Source organism: Mesoplodon bidens, assembly GCF_964165515.1.
Source record: "Mesoplodon bidens genome assembly, chromosome: 5".
In the NCBI taxonomy this organism is placed as follows: Eukaryota; Metazoa; Chordata; class Mammalia; order Artiodactyla; family Ziphiidae; genus Mesoplodon; species Mesoplodon bidens.
The window spans coordinates 19,619,436-19,643,229 of record NC_138161.1 but is presented as its reverse complement, the minus strand read 5'-3'; the positions used below and the strand labels follow the sequence as shown (position 1 = coordinate 19,643,229).

At 40.7% G+C, this 23,794-nt stretch overlaps 1 protein-coding gene across 4 annotated transcripts in view; it reads right to left on the bottom strand.

Moving 5' to 3' along the window:
- Positions 1-2,254: 2,254 nt before the first annotated feature.
- Positions 2,255-23,794, bottom strand: part of APP (amyloid beta precursor protein) — a 286,033-nt gene continuing 264,493 nt past the window's right edge. For 2 of the 4 annotated variants that reach the window (XM_081235728.1, XM_081235726.1), the window contains 4 exons: positions 22,307-22,360; positions 15,543-15,643; positions 12,203-12,349; positions 2,255-3,482 (listed from right to left, as the gene is read on the bottom strand). In XM_081235728.1, the coding sequence (XP_081091854.1) occupies positions 3,381-3,482; positions 12,203-12,349; positions 15,543-15,643; positions 22,307-22,360 (404 nt within the window). In that variant the 3' untranslated portion in view covers positions 2,255-3,380. The remainder of the gene's footprint in view (positions 3,483-12,202; positions 12,350-15,542; positions 15,644-22,306; positions 22,361-23,794) is intronic. The other 2 variants (XM_081235729.1, XM_081235727.1) reach the window with 1 other exon arrangement.

Sequence of the window (23,794 nt, the reverse complement as noted above, 5' to 3'; positions counted from 1 at the left end):
CATAAGATTAAAATTATATTGAGGGATTTCCCTGGTGGTCCAGTGGTAAAGAATCTGTCTTCCAATGCAGGGGACTTGGGTTTGATCCCTGGTTGGGGAACTAAGATTCTACATGCCGTGGGGCAACTAAGCCCGCACGCCACAACTACTGAAACCGTGCGCCTCAACGAGAGAGACAAAACCCACATGCCACAACTAGAGAGAAGCCTGCGTGCCCCAATGAAAAGATCCCACACACCTCAACGAAGACCCCGTTATTATAAGGAAAATAAATAAATAAAAAATAAAAAATAAAAAAACCAAAAGCCCCCCCCCAAAAAACACCTACATTGAGATTCTGTTCTTCATCCATCAGGCTTGCCAGGCCAAACTCCCTCAAAATCATTGAAATTTGGCCTGGGCAACTACTACTACAGTTTTATTTTGTAACACTTTAGTTTTGTGTAAATTATCTATTGATTAATCCCCGGACTATCTGGAGAATTCTCTCATTATACCTTAATTTGAGAATAAGATTATAAGGCATTATTCTTTTCCTCCATAATTATATACAGTATATGTATACATAATTGTGTGTATATATATACATATATATGTATATATATACTTAATTTCTTTTCATTAGCTCCAAAATGATCAAAGCTAAAGGCTGCAACTACTGGCATTAAAGGCTGGCTTGGGAGTAACATCGTATATGTTTGAGAAGGTTTGGTTTCATTTCATTACTGTCATTTCATTACTGTTATATTAGGACTAACTTTCCCCCATTAGCTACCTCTCTTTGGGTCAGGCAAAATGGAACTGTTGCTTATACATGTAAACTGTCAAGTTAAGCATCTTCATATAGCAGTCATGTCTAATTGCCCTGAACAGCAAGAGGGAGTTGAGTATTTTGTTCTCCTCAAAATAAGACACAGTCAGATGAGTTTCAATTGAGTCTGTTCATACTGCATAGTGACATGATGAAACAGTTTTGATTAATTTTCTGTGCTTAGTGTTTAAAAGGTTGCTATTTAAGGCTAAAAGGTGCTGGCTTGTTCTCATGTTCCCGTTATCAAGCACAGAACAGCAAAAACACCAGGGTCAACGTGTTCTTAGACCTTTGGAATAGAAGTTGCCCAGGCTCCTCCAATTAAAAATCATGTACAGTACACATGACATTGTTTTAAAATAGATATAGAGCAGAGGTTCTCAAATGGAGATGATTTTCCCCCCATAAGGGACATCTGGCAATGTCTGGAGACATTTTTTTTTTTTTTTTTTTTTTTTGCGGTTCGCAGGCCTCTCACTGTTGTGGCCTCTCCCGTTGTGGAGCACAGGCTCTGGACGCGCAGGCTCAGCGGCCATGGCTCATGGGCCCAGCCGCTCCGCGACATGTGGGATTTTCCCAGACCGGGGCATGAACCCACGTCCCCCGCATCGGCAGGCGGACCCCCAGCCACTGCGCCACCGGGGAAGCCCTGGAGACATATTTGATGATCATAACTGAGGAGCGCTACTGGCATGAAGTGGGTGGAGACCAGGAATGCTGCTGAGCATCTTACAATGTTCAAAACAAGGAATTACTCCCTACAAAATACCAAAAGTGCCACGGTTGAGAAATCCTGCTTTATCGATAGCTATCAGCTGGTCTTCTTTTATTTCCCTAGAACTTTTCTCTTCATATCTTATTAGGGGCTGTTACAATCTTTCTGTGTTTGTGTCTCCCCCAAGCTTCACATTGAAGCCCTAATGCCCAATGTGATGGCATTAGGAGGTTGGGCCTTTGGGAGGTGATTAGGTCATGATGGTGGTGTCCTCAGGAATGGGATATGTGCCCTTGTAAAGGAGGCTCCAGAGAGGCCTTAGCCTCTTCTACATGAGGATACAAGAAGTCTGTGACCTGGAAGAGGGCCCTCACCTGACCATGCTGGCACCCGGATCTCAGACATCCAGCCTCCAGAACTGTGAGAAACCCAGTAGCTACCCAGTGGCTTATAATTTTATTATAGTAGCCTGAATGGACTAAGACAGGGACAAACTTGAGGATGAAGATATGGCAGCAAAATAGTTTGGACCAAGTAAAAACTGAATTAGGTCTATGAAGTATTTTACTAGCACTGGGAGTTGCCTGTTGGCCCCGATTTCCTGCTCAGACTTACAGCTAAGACACCACAGGCGTGGATGCCCAGCATTAGAATGTTCTTAGCAGTCTTGCGATGACTCAAGGTTCAGAAGGTTGTTACCATGGAATCATTCACACCAGCACAATGGCGCTCCTCCAATAATGTATTTATTTACATGAAAACACCGTTTTATACAAATTGAAGACAAAGCTCAAAGGGTTTGTCTAGGCTTGCCTTCCGCATTCCCTGATTTTGTTCCTTCCACTTTCATTTTTTTTTTTTTTTTGGTATCATAAATAAAGTGTTTCAGACTAGGTGAAAGAAACTGAATCTACCTCTTCTTCCCCACCCAAAATTACTTTGAATATTTAACATCCATAGTCATCCTTCAAAGAAAACTCTTGCCCAGCGTCATTTTATTTAATTTATTTATGTAATACAGTGTAGAAAGCTATCATGGTCATAAGCAATGATTCTGTACAATCATCCTGCAGAAAATTTTTGGGGAGAATTCTTGGTAATTGGAGACCAGCAGAGCAATCCCATCCCACCCTCCCCCACCTGAAAAAGTGCTTACAATGAACAGGGATTCTTTTATTTATCAAAGATCCGAAGATACGTGGACAAAAAAAGTTTCAATTCTCAATGCCTAATGTGTGCACATAAAACAGGCACAAAGAAATAAACGTGTATCCTCATAATTCCTATATCACAAATATAGCAGAAGCAGCAATCTGTACAGTAAAATGCCATTGTGGAAAAAAAATCCTCTAACTCATTTGGAATACATAAAAATGTTTAACTTTAAAATGCATAGTGATCAGGAAAAGAATACTTAGGCAAGAGAAGCAGCTAAACTCCCACGTTCACATGAAGCATCCCCCATCGATTCTTAAAGCATATTTCAAAGTAGGACTTAATTGGGTCACAAACCACAAGAATAATATACAACTGGCTAAGGGGCTATGTGATAAATAATCAGGAGGGAATCTATTCATGCACTAGTTAGATACAGCTAAATTCTTTACAGTACACAAAACCCATTAATAATGTAGTGGAGAGACTGAAATGTGAAGAGAGAATACATTACTGATCTGTATATTAATTCAAGTTCAGGCATCTACTTGTGTTACAGCACAGCTGTCGAAAGGTGATAATGAGTAAATAATAAAACAGAAGGGTTTGTTTCTTTCCACATTATTGTCTAAATGAACACCGATGGGTTGTGAAGCAATGGTTTTGCTGTCCAACTTCAGAGGCTGCTGCGGTGGTGGTCTAGTTCTGCATCTGCTCAAAGAACTTGTAAGTTGGGTTTTCGTAGCCGTTCTGCTGCATCTTGGAGAGGTGGCGCTCCTCTGGGGTCACAGCTGCGTCAACCTGCAAAGCAAGAACGAGGACAAATGCGTTAAGAAAAGCAATCTTTTAAGAGTGCACACGGAGAAGCAGTAAAAAGATAAGGTGCACTGTACTCTTCTCTGGCCAAGATTTGAGAACACCCACAATTTTCCCTCTTTCTTCACCACTTTGACATAGAGCAGAACGCCTGTGCCCACCAGTTATGCAGATGCTCCATCTACCACTAGGTGGCGCTTAAAACCTTGACCTGCTGGCTTTGCTTGCGAAGCGCTCATTGGTCGCTTCCCCAACTGAATAGTAACTGGATACATCTAGGGCAATAAATATTTTTTTCTTCCCCTGTTGGCTCGAAAAAAGACAAAAGGCTTCCAGGAAAGACTCCCTTACTTGAAAAGTGTGGTGTTAAGCTAGAAAAAAAAGCCAACAGTATTACGGAGAGAGATTCAGCAAAGTAGAAAGGAAGACTGCTGAATATCTCCCCGAGCTCGTTTTAGTTTGTCTCCGTGTTCACTAAATTTAAGATGTTAAAGAAAGACTCTTTTAATTAAAATAATGATATAGGTATATCAAAAGATATTAAAAAACACAGAAAGAACACGCTGTTCCAGATTATTATTATTTTTTAACCTAGCACTAAGATTCTAAAAGTGTGTCATCCGAAGGTTTAAAGAGATTCCTCTGTGATATGGTGGTTCCCCTCCAAGATCAGACCAGCAGTTGTAAACTTGTGTTCCTCCCCTCACTGTCACTGTTAGGCCAGAGCTACACTTATTTACTCTCTGCAGGCTGGGCCAGGTATGTGTTGGGGTGTGCGGGGGGATGTTTAGGTTTCTAGTATATTTGCTGTACCTCAAATAGTCCACAGAAGAGAGGAAGCAAATACTTAACTCTTTGCTGAATAAATGAAAGCTTAGTTTTGTTATGATTGCTTTAAAACTTCTGTAAGACCACTGGAAGATGGAGAAAATCAACACAAATTTAATCAGAGTGAAGAAGCACGTCTTCCACAGGAAAGGGTAAGATGTGCTGTCCAGAAGTTGGTTTTTCTTTCAAAGGGATGTTTTTTATTCTGTACATGATGTGATTGGGGTCCCTTCATCATTTCCAGGAGAATGCCACAGACCTGTTCTCCACTGTCCAGTGCTGCAAAGTGACATCTAGCTCCTGAAGCAGCTTTTCCCCCTGAACCCAACGAAGGACAAACACCAGAGAGTGGGTGTGTTGGTGCTAGGACACTAGGTCTAGGGGATGGAGGGCGACTGATACATCATGACTAAACCACACCGGCTAATGAATAATTTAGACCGAAAGCATGGTGCAGTCACTATGGAACACAGTATGGAGGCTCCTCAGTAAACCAAACATAGAACTACCATATGACCCAGCAATTCCACTTCTGAGTATGTATCCAAAGGAAATGATATCACTATCTTGCAAAGATACCTGCACCCCAATGTTCAGTGCAGTATCATTTACAATAGCCAAGACATGGACACAACCTAAGTGCCCATTAATGGATGAATGGATAAAGAAAATGTGATACACACATGATGGAATATTATTCAGCCATAATTAAGAAGGAAATTCTGCAGCTTGTGACAACATGGATGAACCCTGAGGGCATTATGCTAAGCAAAATGTCAGACAGAGAAAAAGAGAAATACTATAGGACTTCACTTATATGTGGAATCTAAAAAAACCCAAATCATAGATACAGTGAGCAGACTGGTGGTTGCAGAGTTGTTGAAATGGGTGAAGATGGTCGAAAGACACAAACTTCCAGTTATAAGTTCTGGGGATGTTATGTAGAGCATGGTAACTATAGTCAACAATACTGCATTGTTATATTTGAAAGTTGTTAAGAGAACAGATCTTCAGAGTTCTCATAACAAGAAAAAAATTGTAATTATGTGAAATGATAGTTGTTAACTAAACTTATTTTGGTAATCATTTCACAATATATACATATATCAAATTATCATGCTGCAAACTTAAAACTAATACAGTGTTATATGTCAATATATCTCAATAAAACTGGAGTAATCTGGTTCCCCCAAGGTTACTTTGTATGACTCCACCTCATGGACCAATTGACGCCTTTCAGTCTGATCATGAGTTGGAATGATCACCTTGGCTAATCTCAAGGCAGCTGGAATAAAAAGACATAAAATTCCCCTCAGAGGACACGGCTCAAATGGATGCTCACCATCGCTGGCCCTGGGGGAATAATCACTGGTGTTTTTTCATCCCTTTCTCTTCCTTTGATCTGCTCTGTTGTCAACAAATGAGGTCACCTTGCTTTAACTGGCAATTGTGTCATTAGCCACTGGCTTGTAAGTTAAAACGCCACCATTAAAGGTCAGCACCGGGCTTCCCTGGTGGTGCAGTGGTTGAGAGTCCGCCTGCTGATGCAGGGGACACGGGTTCGTGCCCCGGTCTAGGAAGATCCCACATGCCACAGAGTGGCTGGGCCTGTGAACCATGGCCCCTGGGCCTGCGTGTCCGGAGCCTGTGCTCCGCAACGGGAGAGGCCACAACAGTGAAAGGCCCGCGTACCGCAAAAAAAAAAAAAAAAAAAAAGGTCAGCACCAATAACAAGAGATTTCATTCATTCTCCAAATCTGGAAACAGCCTGTCTCCAGCCCTATGCCATTTGAACTTGGGCTTCTTTTCACGCTGTGCCACCTCTTAACTGATATTTCAAAGAATGTGGAGATTAAAAAAAATCTTGCCAAGGAGATCAAGCACAAAGCTGCTATGTTTCTGAGTGTAGAAGAAAACATAGCGCTGCTTGACTGTTGGAGTATTAAACTTGTATCTCCCCCTGGAGCCACGTCAACCCTCATACTGGCTGTATTCATCAAGGGCAGGGGAACACCTGGCAACTTAATAGTTGCTCTTCTCTTCAAAGGCCAAAGCCCAACTCTTTAAGAGAGCCCTGCCAGTAAATGCGAGGCTCAGAGGCTGTATGCAAGCCAGGCAGCTAACTTTCCTGTCTTTTCTTGGTCTCTTTTCTACTTGCTAATCCTCAGGACCCTTTGCCGCTGGGAGGGCAGATGTTCTGCCAGTCCTGCAGTGGGGCGGCTTGGCCCTCAGGCCTCAGAGGGCTCAGGAGCTACAGCAGAAGGGATTGCCTTTACAACATGGCACCCAAGGAGTGTGGATTGCATCTTTTTATTCCCAACCCCTTGAGAGCTAAAAGTGAAACACAGTACTCATGTCCGTGGATAAACTCCATGTCGATGGAGCCTTCCTCCCCGGCAAGGCTCAGCCATCTGTCACTCACTATTTCCCTTCAAATGGAGCTGGGGCAAGATGTAGCCAGTGGTGCTTATTCTGCAAGGAACCGTAGAACAATGGAGTGGGGGACAGAATCCCCATCTGCTCCCTGGGGCAGGAACATGTGTCACTTGCTGAGATGAAAACCCATCCAGCACAGCACCTCTGAGCATCCCCTGTCTGCACTTTCAGGGCTTTGTGGGAGCATTGACTGATCTGAAGTCTTCATCTTTGTTAGAGACCCCAGGGCCCCTGTGCTGCACCCCAGCTTGGACTTCCATGGGTCACTGCTGCTGACACACACTGAGAACTGAGCCCAAAGAGTCTGATTCATCTGGTCCTAATATGACCTTGAGTAGAACTTTTGACTACTGTTTGGCTAATGCCCTCTTCCTACCCCTTTCTCCCTGACCTTGACTCTTTGGAGCTATTTATTCCTTCATTATATCCAGAAGAATTTATAGCTCAACCACTAGACTGTGGACATAAAATCTATTTGGGTCTCTCCATAAAATCTATTTGGGTCTCTCCTTAATTTCTGGTTACCCCTGCTATCCCGTTTCTCGTGTAGGTACTTTATACTTGGAGGAGGGCCAGTGGACACTGTATTTTAATTTTATTATGTATAGTAATCAGCAGGATGTGTGTTGATGGGTGTCCCTTTATGCATGGCCCAACAACAGAATCCCGGCCCCTAAGACTTTCCATTTCAGGTCATCTAGGTGGACAAAGAATGGAGGATAAGACAAACTAAACATGCAAAATAACCGGAGAGTGTAATAACATCAGAAACACCAGGAACATGGGAAGGAAAAGCACAAGCAAAGAGAACAGCAATGACGTTTTCAAGCTAATGGTTTATCCCTTCTAGTAACCTTACAGTATTGGTTTTCTACTCTACAGTATACATGTTCATTTTCTTAATTATATTTCCATCTCTTTATAAGTAGTTCAGTTATATTTAGCGCCTACATCAAGTAATTCTTCAGGCATGCCCTGGAACTCTCCCGCTACGCTGAGGATTTCCTTTGACCGTCCAATTTCTCCTCCTGCAGTTCACTTCCAGCCACCTGAAGATTTTGAGTCCACCTTCACTTTTTCTTATCATTGCTTCCAATTTAACCTGACCAATCTGTCTGACTGCTATAGCGGTTGCTAGGTGCCGCCACTAAAAATTGACTTTTTGCCAGGAAGAAAGGACCCATAAGGACCTATTTTTATAATGTCACCAATCTGAGAGCACATTCATTAGAAAGAGTCATATGCCATATCTCCATAAAAAGCTAAATAAGCAAATCTCTTCTTTAGATCATTCATGAAATGACTGGGGGTGGGGATGGGAGACTTCTGGTGTCCTAGTTATCAGATCTGTGAAAGAAAAATTGTTTTATGTCCTTCAATAAAGAGAATTTGTGCCCCCCCTTCTTATTAAAGATGAGGAGTAGTGGACATACTACTCCAATATATATTTTAAAATACTCAGTGTCAACTGACGTCAGTGTAGAAAAGGTCCGTCTGCTACTAAACAGAACCTGGGATCAATGGGCTTTGCAGAACCTGATTACAGCAGGACAACGGTGGGTAATTCAGCAGGCGCTGGGATACTCAGCCACCAGAGATGGTGCACACATTTGGGAAACAGAATAACAGAAGGCTATCTTGTCACTGCTTGAAGCACAAATGAAGCACTGTCATCTTGGGAAACCGTGGCTAATGACTTACACTGGCCTTATGAATAAGCAAGTCATTAAATCAATATTTATTGCTTAGTTTTTCTTTTTTTTTAAATTTATTTTATTTATTTATCTTTGGCTGCATTGGGTCTTTGTTGCTGCGCACAGGTCCTCTCTAGTTGCGGCGAGCAGGGGCTACTCTTCATTGCGGTGCACGGGCTTCTCATTGTGGTGGCTTCTCTTGCTGCAGAGCATGGGCTCTAGGCGCGCAGTCTTCAGTAGTTGTGGCGCACGGGCTCAATTGCTCCGCGGTATGTGGGATCTTCCTGGACCAGGGCTCGAACCCGTGTTCCCTGCATTGGCAGGCGGACTCTCAACCACTGCGCCACCAGAGAAGTCCCTATTGCTTAGTTTTTCAAAACAAAAACTAGCAACTGCTCATTTCCACCGGGTAACGATTCTATTAATAAAAGTACTGGGCTTGCTTTCACTTCTGCAGGAATCTTTTCCTCTAAGAAGGAGTGACTTCCTGGACACCAAGCCTTTTTTCATGATTTCTCCTTCATGCACGGATGGCGTGAAGTGTGACTGTATTCTGTTCTGACAGACTTAGACCCATCCATCTGGGAATACCCATTTACTCATGTTTGTTCTTAGTGAAATAAGGTTACTCATTAATGAAATAGGTTAACCAGAGCTGGCAATAAAGTTATTTCCATGTCCTTGAGGGTGACAGCCTGCTAAGACAGGCAGAGAAATGTGTGTAGGAGGATCACTTAATTCGGCGTAGATTCTGAGAGCAGTCATGTTGAAACCCCCCAGCACCCTTCATCAGCCAGACCACTTGAGGCACCCTAGGTGTCTAGGCTGGGTTGCAGCTCTCTGTGTCCAAGTGCAATCACCACAGGTAGACTATCACCTTCCTGAGGGCAGGGATGGTGACGAGCACCTTAGATGAAGTTAGCCTGAAGTTCCTCAAGCTCTGTGTTGAACGCTGGCTCAACACGGAGCTTGAGGAAGGGTTACCTAAGGAATGGAGAGAAAGGAAGGCCTTTCCAGGGAAAAAGGGATGGTTTCCCGGCTCTTGACAACATCGTTACTTTAAGGAAGAAGGAAGTGAGAGGAAATGAAGCAAAGAAACACAAAAGGAGGTGGGGCAGTCACTCTAGAGGTTCCTAGTTGCTCTCAAGTAGCTAACAAAATAAATACCAAGAGAAGGGCTGATTGACTGCCCTCCCTACAAGGATGCCTTCTGGTTTAAAAATTAATTAATTTTTTTTCAGAACTCATGTTAAAGCATCAACTGCTCTAATATTCCAAAACCAAGGAGACTTTTCTTGCTAGCTAACCAAAATAAACATTTAACCTAGGCAGCTGTAAGAAGGCTTAAAAGGCGACTAGTGAGAGACTAGTGAGCTTGGAGACAAGGAGATACCATTTTCTACCCGCTAAGGTTTGCTTAGACAACAAAGAGGCAGGAGTGGTAACACTATATATACATCAGTGATTCTCAAAACTGACTGCATGTCTGATTCAGCTGCGAACATTTTCTACACTCAGATTTCCAGCCTCTTATTTAGAAATTCTGTTTTCCTAGGTCTGGGGTGGGACCTGGGGAAGGTGTCCTTTGAAATCAGTACCTGGTAAGTCTCATGAACAATCATGGCAATCACGGCAAAGAGCTCCTGAGATGCCTTGTTTTACCGCCCAGCATCACTGGCCTCTGTTATGGGCGGAACTGTGTCCTCCCCAAATTCCGATGCTAAAAACCTAATCCTTAATACCTCACAATATAGCTGTATTTGGAGGGTCCTTAAAGGTGAAATTAAGGTTAAATGAGGTCATTAGTATGGACCTTATGCAGTTAATACTAGTGTCCTTACAAGAAGAGGAGATTAGGACACAGACCTGCACAGGGGCAGATGATGTAAAGGCACAGGGAGGACACCTATGCGCCCAGGAGAGAGGCCTCAGGAATTGTGAGGAAATACATTTCTGTTGTTTAAGCCACCCAGTCTGTGGCTTTGCTATGGCAGCCTGAGCAAACCGATGTAGGCTCTTTGTCCTTTGGCACCAAAGATGCGCACTTTGATAAAAAGGAAGCCACCGCTTGGGTAGATTCATCAGTTCAAGGCCATTAAAATGTATGATTATATTAAAAAATGTAAATGGGCTTTTGAATTATTCAAGTATGAAAACAGTTTTCTTTTTTTGCTCAATCATGGAATTAAAATAAAAAAAATTGTTTTGAGTAGAAATGAGTTTACTGATGCTAATAACGCTACTAATAATACATCTTACAGTTTCAAAGGACAGAAGCTCAGAGATACTATTATGAAGAGCCGCGCCCCACACTTCATGGTGTTGTCGTCGCTTATTTATGTGCTCACCCTCCTATCTGTCAATCATTCAGTTCTTATACATCTTGCCACCTATTTCCTGGATTCACTCATTTCACTGTTCTTTAGCACATCCACACCAGGATGGACATGGAACACATGACTCAAAACCAATTTCCATCAGCAGCTCCTGTAAACAAGGAGCCTGGATGTTCCAAGTGCTGAACTAAATGAGGTTTCTGGCTTTGCCACAAATTTAATTTATTTAAACTCTTCCTACCCTCCTATAATCAAGAATGGTTTGGAGCACATTTCCTTGGGGTTAGTGAGAAGTTTAACTCACTGGAAATATCTGAACTTTGCTCTGATGGAAAAAGCTATGGACAGGATGTGGGGAAATCTGTACTGTGAACTTGACTCTATGGAATCTGACATTGAAAGGACATGTCTTCTCTCTGGGTCTGTTTTCTCATCTAGAAAATGAGAAGATCAATTAACTGATCATTGAGATCTCTTTGAGTTCTAAAAATTCTAAACTTCTCAAGATGTATTAATTCACTTTCCCTAACAGTTTCCTAAAAAACACATATACTGTGAGGTTCCTCCCCTAAACCCTGCATTTTAAATGCATACAAAGAACTTATTTGCACATTTAATTTTCTTTTAAAATATTCTGTATCATGGGTTTAAGGCATCATATTTGAATCCTGCAGCTTACTCTATTTTGTTGGTGTAACTCGTTACCTCTGTGCTGTACATACTCCTGTTTCTCACAGGTTGGGGTGTTTGGACAGTCTCAAGTAAATGTAATTGTCACTTTGTGGGTCTTCTCTCCACCTCCAGTGCCACTGCACTAACACTTTGAAACTAAGATATTTCAGGTGGATGTGCAGGGTGACAGGTTAAAGGTCTTGAACAACCTTGTATATTTCACTCAGCCTTTTGGTACAATGTGATTTTCTGTGAAACTTTAAAGGTAAGACTCTTTACTGAAAATTATTTACTATTACCTGGCTTGAGTTAGAAATGAAATTATTTAAGATAAAAAAATCCAGGAATAAATGTGCTTAAAAATTTTTTTTTTAAAGCAGCCTTCCACTTCCTTTTTCATTTGTAACTTCTGCTGTTATTTTTTCTTTTAAATGTCTGTAATCACAATATCCGTAATTACAATATCTGTAAGCCAGGCATTACCATTAGTATTATTTTGATATTTCAATACAAATTATAAGAAGTGGAAATAGCAGCATATATCCCCAATGTCTTGATACAGTAGTTATAAGTTGGAATGAATAAAAATCAGAAGCAAGAAAATAGCTGCAACTTGAGCAGCAATATGGATTGTTTGTTCAGAGAAGAGATACTTGGATAATTCTTCGTCTAACACCCAGCAAGATTTTCTTCACAGTCTTTAACTCCCACTTGCAAACACGCAGCCACGTTTACTTACCTCCACCACACCATGATGGATGGACGTGTACTGTTTCTTCTTTAGCATCACCAGGGTGATGACAATCACTGTTGCTATGACAACACCGCCCACCATGAGTCCAATGATTGCACCTTTGTTTGAACCCACATCTTCTGCAAAGAACACCTTGAAAACAAATGCAAGAGAAAGGACTGTAATTGCGGGAGATATCTGGATGAGGTATGTGAAAAGTTTCAGTATATTCGGTATATATTTTATGCCGTAAGTTTGAGTTGTTGGTCACTCAATTATTTGGTGCGTACTTGAGGAAAAAACCCCACGTTCTACTTACTAAGAATGACATCTGTAGTCTATAGAATGATGTACAACAGGTGGCTTCCCCAGCCCTAGAAAGTCCACTTCCCTCCATCCCCCACATGTCTCCAGAAAGGCAAAACAGAAGCCTGCAGGGACCTGAAACCCTTTGACAGATGGAACATTCTGTAAGAGGGGGATGGCAGCTCTCGGATCTATCAAAAACTGGCAAGGCACGGATCGTGATTATGAAAGGAGGTCAGTATTTTCCCAGTCACAGCAGGTTTAAACTGGGAGACCTGACGCATGACCACTATACCTTAGGTGCTTTTCCAAACTATAGATGCCCTCATTTCCTTAGAGGGACATTTTTAATACATAGGAACAAGCATTCTGAAACAAAGGCATTAAACAGAAGAAAAAAGACATCTTCTTACCTACTTTCAGTCACAATAATCCAGCAAGACACTAATTAACCTTGAGAAGCATAATGCTTAAAAGGCACTTATTTCAAAGAGAAGAAGTAGTAGGCAACAAGATAGGAATTTTAATAGCGACACATTAACACATGCTTTCTTACTATGTTGTCTCTGGCAACTCAACTAAAAATGTTGTTTTATTCTTGATGTTTATTTGTGTTAAACATGAAAAGAATTTAGAGAATACTGTAAAGAAGAGATTTATTCAGTGATAAATTTATTACACTACATTCCTTCATACTGTTTATAAACGCAAGTCATTATTTTTCAACTTTACTTGAATGGAATTATAAAAACACACTGCAACTTTTATCATTTTTTATGTAAGGAGATGATCTTATGACAGATCATCTGGCCCAACTACTACTGAACATATACCACATTTGCTATGTAAATTAATAAAAACAGCTCCCTAAATAATTCTTTGAGTATAATCTCAAGATAGTAAAATGACTGACTGTCATGGCTAGAACTAACGTCCTAGCAGTCTGAAAAGGCAACATGAAATACAGCAAATAAAGCGAATTTCTAAAAGAGTTTTACTTATGGTATATCTGCAACAAAATTAGAAACTGTTCATAATTATGCCCCTTTCTAAACAAATATGCTCACTCAACATATTTATAAAAAGCGAATCATTAATTAGCTAACGATAAAAGTATGAGGTAATCAGAAATGAATGCAAGTCTGGACATCTTCCTATGTCTTTAAGAAAATACTGTAATTTTATAACATGTATTGCACTAATTATAGTACATTATTTCATCAACTAGTTCTGTAGAGGGAGCTGATTCTCTTAACTGCTGCTTCTGCCATTAGTCACGGTCGTATTACAGGAGTTAGTGTCATTGCGGAGATGGGCTTTTATGACACAAGCACCAGAAAACACAAATCCACACATTAATCTTCAGCTCTCTGCCCCACCAGCTCCCAAATCCTCAACAGATTCCACAAGTTTTTATTAACCTCTTCAGCATCAGCCAGATCAAGAGCGCCCCTGATTCTATAATAACTGACACTGGATTAACTTGCCAACGAAAACCGGGCTTCAAAAAGTTCACTGTGCTTTTATCAAAAAGATTATGGGAGTTAAAATGCAAATATGAATCTCAAGTCAATTTTGAACTTGCCCCAATTGTTTAGAGTGAAAAGAGGCATACACTATACTTTATAGGGGTTTCTGTTGGAGTTTAATACTTGGATTTACAAATTTTATTTATGGATAGTGGAAAGACAGTTTCCCCTTGAAAGGGAAAAACACATGTATACACACACACAAACAAAAACATAGGAAGTGCCTGTGAGTCCTTCTCAAGTATTATTACTGCTTTCAGAATTTGATTACCACTCTTGTTCACTACTGAATGTGCAACAAAATTGTCTTCTTTATCAATTTAAGCCACTTGCTGGGCTTATTTACTCTTAAGGTGGGAGGACGCCTAGCATAATGCAGGATTGATTTATCTGAAGCTTTCGGTAAAGGTTTTTATGTAACCTTAAGGGAGATGGGTGCCTTTTTGTTTATGTTTAATTTAATTTAATTTAATTTATTTATTTATATATATATATATATATTTTACAACTTTATTGGAGTATAAATGTTTCACAATGGTGTGTTAGTTTCTGCTTTATAACAAAGTGAATCAGTTATACATATACATCTGTTCCCATATCCCTTCCCTCTTTCATCTCCCTCCCTCCCACCCTCCCTATGAGATGGGTGCCTTTTGATTTACTCCACTTGTAACATTTGGGGGGAAAAAGGGCAATTTTGTCTGAAAAGGAAGCCACAGTCTTTCTTGCCCAAGCCTTCTGCTGAACACACTGCTGGGAACACAATGCAGTCTGGCTCACCTACCCCTCTACCTACGTCCGGGAGTCCCACACATCCCACTACCGAGGAAGAATTTAAAGTGTGGGGAGGGGACAGAAAGGAGGGGTGAGAGAGAGGCAATGAAGCCCAGGGGAAGAGTTACAAATGTGAAATTAAGCCAACGGCTGTGAAGCTGTTCTGTGAACCCAAGTAGTGTTTACACATGTTTTATTTGAGATTTCGATCCTTCACACAAACCTATGATAAACCTGATTTCCTAGAAAACAGACAGGAGGCTAATTAAAATGGCTGCTAGAATACAAAGTAATTCCACTTTAAACCCACCGTGGGCTCAGCTGCTTCCTAGACCTAAAGAACTACTATATAAAGAGCCTCTTTTTCTTTTCTTCACGTTTTCATGATGATCCTATAGGCAAGTGTTTTATTTTTGTTTTAATCTTTTCCTTAACTGGATTTCTGACCCAAGAGGAACGAAAGTCATTTGGCAAGACAGAGTGGCCTGAAGAGGTAGATTATGTCACCTACCAATTTATTTATTTATTTATTTATTTTTGCGGTACGCGGTCCTCTCACTGCTGTGGCCTCTCCCGTTGCGGAGCACAGGCTCCAGACGCGCAGGCTCAGCGGCCATGGCTCACGGGCCCAGCCGCTCCGCAGCATGTGGGATCTTCCCGGACCGGGGCACGAACCCGCGTCCCCTGCATCGGCAGGCGGACTCCCAACCACTGCGCCACCAGGGAAGCCCACCTACCAATTTTTGATGATGAACTTCATATCCTGAATCATGTCGGAACTCTGCATCCATCTTCACTTCCGAAATCTCTTCCGTCTTGATATTTGTCAACCCCGAACCTGCATGATACCATAAACATTACACCATAATCAAAATACGCAGACCAGTCCATTTGTTTTATCTATAAACAATAACATTACAACACAAAGCCTACCAGAAACTTCTCTCTAGGCCTGAAGTTAGAGGAAAATAGATTAATGACTTTCTTCCAGAAAATGACACCCTATATTTAAATCCTTAACCACTACCTATTTTAAACAAAAAGAAATTAAAGATTAAAGAAATTTGCACTTCAGGCTTCTATTGCCTTTAAACACATGCTATATATATATATTTTTTTAAATGGGGAAAAAGACAGAAGTTAAATGCTAGTTGGTAGGCTGGAAAGGATTTGCTCCTAGAATATGCTCGCTTGGTTTAGGTGCTTACTGTGTAGCCTATTATATCTTTTTCCATGTGCTCTCATTCCTTCAGAAAAAATAATAAAAGGCTTTAAAAATGAGTATTAATTACCTGGCAGAACAAAACTGCTAAGTTAGGACTTTGTTCCAATTACAAATAAATTATGTTCGTGCATCTATGCAGTGAAGCACTGTAAAAATCATATCATTTATTTAGTTAAGTGATTTAGTTATAGATACATAATGTAAATGGTTCATCTGCTGAATAAAGAACTGCAGTACATAATTTTTGAAAAATGCTTCTGTGGGACTAACAGAATTTCTAACGTACTAACTCTTCTTTCTCTATAAATTGCTATATGATTCTTATACTAATTGTTATAATGAATTTAATTTTTCAGATAGTAATTTGAAGCTTAAAATCAAAACGCAAATTTTTAAAACAAAAAGTGAAATTACAAAGTATAAATATCGTTTCCACGTTGCAGTGTTTAAATATCAAAAGTCAGAATTTTAGGATGAGAATGGCTTCTAAAATCATCTCTTCTCTGGTGTTCCTACCCAGGGGTAAACTCTCAGCTCTCCTTAAACAGAGAGGAATTATCAGTTTGCCTCCATTTTTGGACAGCTTTGTCTACTAGAATGGCCTTTCTTACATTAAGCCAAAATCAGTTTCCTTATAACTTCCACTCTGTTCAACACAGAGCAAGCCTAAATCTCCCTTCTGCACTATATAGCCTTGAACAGGTCAGATACCCAAGGAGAGGCATCATGTTCCTGTTGATTTTTCTCTTACTTGGGCTACATGTTACCAAATTCCTTCAGCTCCCATGGGACCTGATTTCCTGCTTTTGGTCTATCAACTCTTACATCTTGTCTACAAGGTGCTGTGAACCTTGTCACACATCTTGCTGAAATTGAAAAGCAATGTCCACTGTGTATGACGTGCCAGTCTAACAGCACAGTCTACACAAAGAGAAAAGAGGATAATTTTACAAAATCCAAGGAACCCATGCTTGTTGTGACATATCACTGATTCTTGGTCAACTGCTCAGAAAGCTTCCATTTAACAACCTATTTGAAAATGGACCCAAGATCAATGTCAGCCTCCACCCGGCATGTAGATTGTGATGCTCTCTTCTCTCCCTTCTGCTTGTCACAACTACGTTTTCTTATCCCTATCTTCCCGGTCCACAAAGATCAGGGAGAGGGGTTCTACGATCTTGCCCTCAAGTTCTCCCAGCCCATGATTTATAGGAACTTGGACTTGAGTAGAGAAGTGTGGTAGTTTAAAAATATATCCACAAATTTGTGGATGCTCCTTCCAGCAAGAGGTGGGATTGGGCTTCCCTGGTGACGCAGTGGTTGAGAGTCTGCCTGCCAATGCAGGGGACACGGGTTCGTGCCCCGGTCTGGGAAGATACTACATGCCATGGAGCGGCTGGGCCCGTGAGCCATGGCTGCTGGGCCTGCACGTCCGGAGCCTGTGCTCAGCAACGGGAGAGGTCACAACAGTGAGAGGCCCGCGTACCGCAAAAAAAAAAAGAGGTGGCATTTAATTCCCTTTTCCTCAGGTGTAGACCTGATATAGTGACTTGTTTCCACTGTTAGAATATGGCAAAAGTGATGGGGTATGACTTCTGAGACTGGGTCATACAAGGCAGCTTCCTTTGTATTCTCTCTCTTGGATCACTTGGTCTGGGGAAAGCCAGCTGCCATGTTGTGAGGACACTCATGTTGTGAGGACACTCAAAAGTTCACATGGTGAGGTACTGAGGTCTCCTGCCAACAGCCATGTGAGCAAGCCATTTTGGAGGAAGACCCACCAGCCCTAGCCAAACTTCAAGCCCTCAGATGATTGCAGCTGTGGCAGATGTCTTGATTGCAACCTCCTGAGAGACCCTGAGCCTGAAGCACCCAGCTAAACCATGTTTGAAATCCTTGAAATTCATTATAAGAAGGTAAATGTTTGTTTTTAAGTTGCTAAGTTATGGGGTTATTTATTACACAGTAATAGATAAATATTACAAAGGGCTAGTGCCTTGTTGTCTCATCTTCACCTGTCTTGGATTTTCCTTTCCTTTAACAAAAGACCATCCTGTTTAATATACATATGCAAGACAGAAGCACAATCAAAGCAGGACAGTTTCCCATTCTCTCTCATCTTTTAACTGGTCCACTCACTGACTGTCCCCTGATTCTTAACCCCATCCCAAGAGCTGTAGGGCTCTCTATTCTTATTTATGTTCTTGCTTTAAAATGATTAGCATTTTCTAATAAGTTTCATCTTATTCTGACCTCTAATCTTCCTGATACAAATGTTTATTGGGCTGTGACACTAATGCTCTTTTATTTCTCATTAGTTGTATACTTTTATTTTTCTACAAACCCTTTTAAATCTGAGGTCCCTTTAGAACCAAAGTGATTTCTTTATACCTTACCCTCTTTCTGTCATCAGGATCTAACAGTGCGATAGTTAAAATTATATTTCTGAGATTTTAAGAAAACTCTCTTGAATAGTCTTTCCTTCTAGAAAAACCCACACTCTTTCTGAAAGGACATGAAGATTACTTTTAATAGTCAAAAAAATTTCAAATTCATGTAGCAAGTCAGAACAACAGATAATTAATTATAGCACAATAGTTTGCAGGACTCTCAGTGGAAAGGGCTCTCCCCAGTTCATTTTTGTACAGCATGTATAGTCATTCACTGAAAAGCCTTTCCATATATTAAGCAAATGTCATTAAAAGGGGAAAAAAATGAATAAGCTTGCACCAGGAAAATGTCATTGATAATAAGCTGAAACTGCATATAGTGATATGTGATGAGAAGTTTTAAATAAATCACAGGGACCTTCACTTACAGTTTTACCAAGTGCATTTTCCAAGTTGTCCTGATTCCACTCTAAGCTCTGACACCAGACTCTCATTCTCTAAGCTCTGACACCAGGCTCTAAGCAAGAAGCGAATCAAGTTCATTTGAAGAAGGGAAGCATGTCCTTCAGGAAACCTTTCTCAAAGGATCTGGTTTCCTTTGTTAGGACTGGAGAAGCATGGTTAAAATTATAGTGGAAAGGGTAAGCTTTCCACCCTGTGAAGAGCCTGCTAATGTACAGACATAGCTCAGAGATATTGCAGGTTTAGTTTCAGACCATCGCAATAAAGTGAATATTGCAATAATGTGAGTCATACTATTTTTGGGGGGGTTCCCACTGCATATAAAAGCTGTGTTTGCACTATACTGTAGTCTATTCTGAAAAACAATGTGTGTACCTTAATTAAAAATACTTTCTTGCTAAAAAATGCTAACCATCATCTAAGCCTTCAGCTAGTTGTAATCTTGCAGTAGTAACATCAAAGATCACTATCACAGATCACCATAATATAATAATAACAAAGAAGTTTGAAATAATGCAAAATTACCAAAATGTGACACAGAGACATGAAGTGAGCAAATGCTTTTGGGAAAATGGTACCAATAGACTTGCTCACTTCAGAGTTGCCACAAACCTTCAGTTTGTAAAAAATGCAACATCTGTGAAGAGCAATAAAATGAGGTATGCCTGTATTTGTCTCCTTTATTCTGGTCAAATGGTGTTACTTGTCCTTCAGAGTCTATTGCTCTCTGGAAATAAGCCCAGGGGAGTAGCTGTAATGGTCACCATCCCTAGAAATCACCACTGATATTAACGGTGTTCCTTCCTTGACACTACATTCTAGAAGTTACTATACCCTGTTATTTCAGATATGGAAGTCAAGGAGAAGTCATTTTCCTCAGTTGTGATTATACAAAAGCCCTTTCTTTACTTGTTTCAGAGTGACAGCAGTGATTATTTAAAAAACAATGACATCAATTGAATAACATGATGTGACAATCCTGGAAAGGGTTTCTAAGTTTGGACAATCTAATGATATAATTGAGCACATTAGACTCAACCACGTGGTCTCATAAAGTGTGATGATGAAGAACCGAAAGTAATGCTAGAAAACACAGGGGGAAACTGGTCCAAATGCTCGAAAGGCTCACTACAAGCACAAAAATATAGAGCATGTCTTAAGACATATGCAGCAAATAGGACTGTTCATAAACATACCTTAGCTAGAATCTCCCTCACTTCCTATCTGAGCATTCTTTCCCCACTATGGCCCTCTTCTATTGGGGAACCCAAGCCTTACAATACTATAAGAAAGGAAGTTTGGCCCAGGCCATTCTCTCATCTATCTGTATAGAACATTCCCCTTTTCTTTGACAATGGATGTGCCCCAAACCTTTCAAAACCTATCTTAAAGCTCATCTCCAGCAAATGCCCTGATTAATGCACCCCTTGGTCAATGTCCCATCTGCTCAAATCACAAACAAACATCACAAGGTGGTTTACACTTTATGTTACTTTGTATTTCTGTGCCTTTCTAATTCCATCTCATCTTTCTAAATACACAAAGTGTGGTCTTTCTATTCAAGCTCCTGAGAACAGGGGCCTTATTACTTAATTTCTTTTGACTCTCCAAAGCAGTTGGAGAGTCTTTGTGAAATATCAAAATGAGCTATTGCTATTGTTATAACAAAGACTTTAGAAGGAGCTTCTTCCCATCTGTATATTACCTCTAAGTATTCTCAAGCTCTTCCTTTAAAACAAATTGTTTTTGTTTAAGAATGTATGGAAAAGCCCTTTTCATTTTAGATTTTTTAAAAAAGGAAAAAAATCTACTTCAGTGGTGTTACCTCTTCCTGGGTATTTCAATAGGAACATAATTGCCCAGTGTGCTCAATGTAGCAACTTAATAAAATTGGTTGAATGGGCGCTTCTAATTTACATTTCATGCTTGCAGATGAAAAACATCTCTTCCTTTAAAAATAAAGTAGGAAGTGCCATAAAAAAAGGCCCAAGGCAAAGGACCAACCTAAGCTAGTATCAGCTGCAGTTAGAATGGAACGGACCCTCTCTCAGCCTTGGGCCCTACCAGTGGTCTGAGCAGGCGGGGGATGTGTCAACTGCTGGTTCCTTGAAATTTACTTGTGTGACACTTGCAATAAGGAAGACGTTAGAAGAGCTGAAACTGGGTCTGACTTACTATAATTTAAATTTCTCTGAAAAGCCCTACAGAAAGAGATTCATAAAATCAAGGAGATTGGCTGTCAAGATGTGTCACTCCACTGCCCCCGCTGCCCTGTTAATTATAGCGCAGAGGCATGAAGGTGCCACAAGGCAGACTCTGAATTTCTCGTCAGTGATTGTGGTGGGAAGCAGATGGAACCTGAGCCTGTGCTGGCAGAGAGGGGCAGGGGCTGCTCCTGGCCTGGCTGCTGTCTGCATCTCAACCTGGGAGCAAAGGTCAACCTCCTTGTGTTAACATCTCCATATGAGGTTAATGCCCTGTTCCTAGATTACCGCATGGGGACATTAGGAAGATACAGAAGAAAACATTTATGGGTAGGTTTGTACTGTTGGGAGTAAAATCTCTCCAGAATATATACAGATTTGTCAATTCAGTAACTTCTCTTTTTGATTCATTGAAAGCAATGGGTACTTATCAGTTGGGCGAGGTAGTGCACGGGGTCAAAACCAGGCATGTATGTGCTTTTGTTTGGTGTGACATTATTCTTAAAGCTAAATTTGAGACATAGGAAGGTGAAAGTGTGTTTCTTCTTAATGCTTGGGAAACTACCAAAAAAAGAAGTGTCCATATCAGTGTTAATGGGAGTTTTAAGTAGTATAAAAAATAAAGAACTTGTATGGAAAATTAGGCACATACCTCTGCTGTGTTTTAGACACTCATTAAGAATAAGTATATACAACCCACAAAAGATAAAATGGAAAAATTTCTTGTCTCTAAAGATATTCCAATTCTGATATTTTTACGAACTCATGTCTACTTGAGGAACTGACTCAAGTTTGAGCCCAGTTCAGTTAGAAACAAACCATCCGGATACCAAACAAGAAAGAAAGAATGAGATGTTCCAGCAGTAACCAGGTCGTCACCAGCTAGAGTCTGCATCTGTGTAGGTTTCCATTTTTGAGGACCAACAGGCTCTACAGAACCCTCTCCACCAGAAAATCAAAAGAAAAAACCAAACGTTGGAAGGGCTCCTTTTTATTGTTTCAAAAGGAACGCTCAGAAAGAAAAAAAATGATCACCTAATTAGGAACTTGGGAAATGAAGTGTAAGGAAGAGCAAAGGGGAGTTTTAAAAAGTTTGGTTTCCATGGTCATTTCAAACCCTGCTTCTCCATATCTGCAATTCTGAGAGGCTGACCTCCAAGAAAGGGGCTGCGTCTGCGCAAGCGCGAGATGAGGAGGGGCGGAGGGTCACCGGGATATACCTGGTCGAGTGGTCAGTCCTCGGTCGGCGGCAGGGCGGGCGTCAACAGGCTCGACTGGGCACAGGAAGCAAGATACACGGAAAGCAAACAAGACAAATCGAGATGGTAAGTCGTGGCTCCTGAACACAGCGCAAGGAAAAGCATGTGCAATACACAAGTTATTAAAAAAAAAAAAGCAGCTAGAAAAGAACCACAGTGAGTTAATTCTGAGCATCAAGGATGGGAGGGGTACCACTTCAAAAGGCTTATCGCTATTGATGGGCCAATCCTACTCCTTAGTTTTCTAATAAATGTGCTCACCAGGATAAGATACGCGGCAACATCACAGAAGAGGGGCTGGGAGTGTGGGTTTTCCTCTCAGCGAATTTAGAAATAGTTTCTTGGCTTTTGATTAGAAATAAAATACATTATACCCAGCGCAGTGGAAAATCTTAAAGATATCTCCTTTTACAACTATCCAATCTTATCTTTTTTTTTAAAAAAACCTTATTTTATTTTACAGTTAATTAACTACAAAAGGACTCCATTAAATCGCCAGGAGAAATGCAAACAGGAGTTTATCAGGAGAGGAACGTTTCACCACATAATCTGCCATTTAGCGAATCAAATTTGTTCCCAGTTTGAGGGTAGAAGAGGTAAACCGGAGTTTCCTCCCCCTCTCTCTGTATTTTTAAAGACTGGTTTCTATTTAATAGATGACATAGAGTTGAAATGTGTGAAGTGCAAATACTTCCTTTCATATTTGTCGACTTTCACAATTTTTCCTTTGCGAGTATTTTGGGTCTGATCCAAAGAAAACATTGCAGTCAGCACAATAGTGCCCACTGTTGTTGACCATTAGCTGGTATTTCCAAAGTGCTTCTGATTCTCAGAAAATATTAACTTGAACTTACCCTGGTCTTTGAAGAAACAGGCAAGGGAAAGAAACAAAGCTTTTAGGATAAATAATGGACAAGGGGCCAGTGAAGCCATGAGGGAGGATAAAGCCTCTTGGGTAAGGCCTGGGAAATATAAAAGGAAGAAGGTAAGAAAAAGTGAGCAGAGGTGTCCATGGGAAGAGAAGGTGTGCTCGATGGGATGGCATTTGGACCAAAAATTTCAGTAAGACCATACAGCTTACTGATGCACGCAGCCCGGGAATTCAAAAATGGGATTATAAACCCAAGTTGATTTTGAATGCCACACGTTAGCAGGGAACAGTAAGGGAGAAGAAAGTGGCAGCAAGCCAAGTCTTCAAAATAGGAGAAAATAATGTTGCTGAGAATACCAAGACATTTGGATGTATCCAAAGAAAAAGGTGGTTTGGTCCTTTATCATGCAGCCTGGCAGCACCATAGAGGAGGAAAGGAGGGCGGAGGCATCTAAACCCAACATTTACAAGGCAGACGACTTGGGGCAAATGACCATGTCTGAGGCTGTTTCTTCATTAAGTAAAATAGAAATAATAACTTATCTTCTAATTGTAATGAGGAACCAAAAATTTAAAAA